At 49.2% G+C, this 4,029-nt stretch overlaps 1 protein-coding gene across 1 annotated transcript; it reads right to left on the bottom strand.

The window, feature by feature from the left end:
• Nucleotides 1-225: 225 nt before the first annotated feature.
• Nucleotides 226-765, bottom strand: LOC135398391 (uncharacterized). The gene has a single exon (XM_064629800.1). It carries the CDS (start codon nucleotides 763-765, stop codon nucleotides 226-228), a length of 540 nt encoding a protein of 179 aa, XP_064485870.1.
• Nucleotides 766-4,029: the final 3,264 nt, after the last annotated feature.

Here is a 4,029-nt window from a genome sequence, read left to right as displayed (position 1 = left end):
GTCGTAAGCCGAGGCTTACAGTCAGTAGCTTCTCGTGGTACACCGGGATGGCGGTGTTGTTCACTGCCATAAGATGGAAAATTGGGGCGCGTCGACGGTCTTGAGTGGTCGCAGGTAAAACGCTGACGGCAGCTCCGGTATCCACCAAGAAACGGATCTTGGAGGAGCGGTCCACAGCGAGGAAGAGGCGACTCTCTGCTTGGGTAGGGGAAACGGTGGTCGCCGTCAGCGATTCCCTTGATCGTTTCCCGACCATCCGCAAGGTCGTGTGCAGCGGGTGGCGGCGCTGCCAAAACGCTCGTGGTACCAGCAGGGAGGTGGAGTGGTGCCGTCGGTAGGGGAAGGGGTACGGCTATTGAACCTCCGAGGGGAGCGGTAACGGCGGGAACGACTTGAGGAACGTCGGCGTGGGCTTGGTCGTTGTAGGGCGGCCACTGATTCTGAGAGGCGCTGCATCTCCGCGCGCTCAGATGCAAGCTCGACGCTGATGGCGTTGATGGCAGAGGGGGACGCTGAAGGGGATGGATGGCCAAGGGTCCCAGAAGGAGGCGCGTATGGTGGAGCCGTCTGATTGACTGCTCCGACCAATGCTCCCGGAACAGCGACTTCCAACACCTTGTCCGCGTGCTCCGCCAGCTGGAATAGGGGCAAGGTTTCAGCCGTCGCGAGAACCATCTGCACGGTGGTCGGCAGCCGCTGTAAAAACAGTTCTCGAAGGAATGCTTCGTCGATAGAATCGGCCCGGTCTGCTAGAAGGGCTTGCATCGCGCGGAGCAGCCGCGAAGGGCGCCGGTCGCCGAGCTCCTCGGCGCTTAAGAGCTGCTGTATCCGTTTGCGCTCTCACAGCATGGTGCGCTTAAGGATGGCGGCGCGCAGGTGATCGTATGGGGTCTGAGGCGGTTGGCTGGTGATGACATCGGCAACGTCCATGGCAATCTCTGGTGGCAACGCGGCGACGACGTGCCGGTACCTTGCCAGCTGCGATGTGACGCCAGCAAGGAGGAACTGCGCCTCGACTTGATGGAACCAGATGGCGGGGTTCCGCGACCAGAAGGGTGGTAGCCGGACGCTGACATGGGCGACTGTGGGTTGGGAAAGCGGCGGTGCGCCCGAAGGTAAGTCTGGTTGGTCAGGCTGGTCGCCAGCGGGATTCATCGGCGTTGGTGTTCGTACTGGGTCACCAGATTTGTGGAGGTCGGAAAGAGAGATGCGCAGACCATAAGAGCCAGGGTCGAACTAAACGTTTATTCCACTGGGCGGCCCCAGGAAAACTATAGCGCGCTTAGCGTGCCGCGCGTAGGTGCGTAGCTGGCCGGCTTCATCGTTGTCGGCTGGTGGGCTTCATGGTTGTCGGCCGGCCGCAAAGCGGTGTCTGCTACACCCTCTTAGACGAGCAAAACCCCTTGTGTCGTGCTGCCAAAGACCTACTATGAACAACTTATACTATGCCATTCTACCGAGATCATAACACAGGCGACCGCAAATATCGGAAAAGGATGCAGCGCCCTTCAAAACGGGCGAGACCCCTTGTATCATGCTGCCAATGAATCATTGGAATCCTTGTGGTGGAATCTTCGTTGTGTAATCCTTGGCTGCCATGAATGCCTTGGTGTATTCCTTGACAAGTCATCAATGGCTTGTGCTATGCCCTTCTTCTGGAATTGTAACAGAGACTACCGCAAAGTACGGAAAATGCGGCAGCAGAGCCCGTTAAAACGGTCGATACCCCTTGTATCATAGTTCCAAAGTCATATAAGTATTCGCAACAGCTTATGCTATTGCCATTCTACTGGAATTATAACGGATGCGGCCACAAGCTCCATAAAAGGCTGCAGCAGAGCCCTTTACAATGACTCTAATGGCTTGTATCATGGTGCCAAAAAGATAGTATGAAAGGCCTGTATACTGGGATTGTAACAGAGGCTACCGCAACGTTCGGCAGCAGATCGAGCCCTTTAATCATGGTGCCAGGGCGTACCTGTTTCCCCTGTACATGGAGAGGTCGCGTTTGAAGAAACTGCTTCCAAACCGACACTCGCGAAGCAAAAAAAAAAAAAAAAAAACAGAAATAAAATGCTATCAAATTTGGGGCTTAATGTGAGCTCATATAAAAATGATTTACAAATGTGTTAAGCTGGTTTTACAGAATGTATACATGAAATACAGATTTCGGAGTTTGAGCCCCGTACCATTTTCCATTTTGCACCCTGACAGGTTGCGTTTTACAAAATCGCTTCCAAAACGGCACTCGAAATGGCCGAGTGGCCTATTTCGTCAATTTCGGGGCTTAATATCAGTTGATATAAAAATAATATTCAAGATGTCCTAAGCTGATTTTGTAATATGTATATGTGAAAGTAAGATCATGGGGTTAGAACCCCGTATCTTCCCCTGTTGCACCCTGAGAGGCCGCGTTTGACAAAATCGCTTCCCAAATGGCCCTCGAAATGGCCAAATGGCGAATTTCATCAAGTTCGGTGCTTAATATCATTTGATATAACAATGATAATAAAGATGTCCTAAGCTGATTTTGTAGTATGTATACGTGAAAGTAAGATCACGGGGTTTGAACTCCGTATCTTGTTCCCCTGTTGCACCCTGAGAGGTCGCGTTTGACAAAATCGCTTCCAAACCGGCACTCGAAATAGCCAAATGGCCAATTTCGTCAACTTTGGGCCTTAATATCATTTGCTATAATTTGCTATTTGATATAAAAATAATATTAAAGATGTCCTAAGCTGAATTTGTAGTATGTATATGTGAAAGTAAGTTCACGGGGTTTGAACCCCCTACCTTGTTCCCCTGTTGCACCTTGAGAGGTCGCGTTTGACAAAATCGCTTCCGAACCGGCACTCGAAATGGCCAAGTGGCCAATTTCGTCAATTTCGGGGCTTAATATCAATTCATATAAAAATAATATTAAATATGTCCTAAGCTGATTTTGTAATATGTATATGTTAAAGTAAGATCACAGTGTTTGAACCCCGTATCTTCCCCTGTTGCACCCTGAGAGGTCGCGTTTGACAAAATCGCTTCCAAACCGGCCCTCGAAATGGCCAAATGGCGAATTTCATCAAGTTCGGGGATTAATATCATTTGGTATAACGATGATAATAAAGATATCCTAAGCTGATTACGTAATATGTATATGTGAAAGTAATATCACGGGGTTTGAACCCCGTATCTTGTTCTCCTGTTGCATCCTGAAAGGTCGCGTTTGACAAAATCGCTTCCATACGGCACTCGAAATGGACAGTTTTATCAAGTTGTATAGTTTGATATCAAAGCGATATAAAATACAAAATGGTATCATTTGTATATTACTCACTCAACATAAAGTTGTCTGTTCTGTCAGCTCTTTCGAGTTCTGGACAAAATGACCGTTCGCCTTTCGAACTCCTTCAGACCGGCCGTAGAGTCTCAGCGCATGCGTATTACGATAACACTGGGATTTAGTCCGTCGAGCGCCTAGGAGGGGAACCCTGTCTGAGTCGCAACTTTGAAGGCCCTGGGTGCATCCGGATTAACACTCACACATCGTGCCGTGGTTGGTATGTGGCCTGGAGGACGTACTGAACAAAAATAGCGATGACATTTCCAGAATTTGACTGCCTTTGTCGAAAAATCGTTGTCTAAACATGGGTGCTGTGCAAAAATCGACGGAATCCCCATAGGCGCAATGCATTAAAATTCATTTGGCCAGGGTGCACTAGGTTTATATTCTGATAGCGCCTTTCATGTCTCCAGGAGTTCTTTACATGGTGTTCTGCTCTATTAGACGATGACATCTTAAAAGTTTTATTCTGTTTTGCTGTTAATTGGCATAAACGCTGTCTCCCATTGAATTCACATCCTGTACGGCCGCTTCCCGCATGGCGGCTGAGTATAGTGACGGAGTGCTGGGGGGGGGGGGGCGTGACCGCGAATTTTGGGATTGACTATTATGCGATGGCAGCTAAAACATTTGTTTTAGTGGTTTTCCCCAAGCAATGAATCAGTATGAGTTTTTATAACAAAATCGACGAGGGT

This window comes from Ornithodoros turicata, chromosome 6 (assembly GCF_037126465.1).
Source record: "Ornithodoros turicata isolate Travis chromosome 6, ASM3712646v1, whole genome shotgun sequence".
Classification (NCBI taxonomy): Eukaryota; Metazoa; Arthropoda; class Arachnida; order Ixodida; family Argasidae; genus Ornithodoros; species Ornithodoros turicata.
This window is presented reverse-complemented; position numbering and strand designations above follow the sequence as displayed.

Bases quoted from the DNA above. Each gene is read 5' to 3' on its own strand.
- LOC135398391 (XM_064629800.1), bottom strand. From the start codon at position 765: ATGCAAGCCCTTCTAGCAGACCGGGCCGATTCTATCGACGAAGCATTC.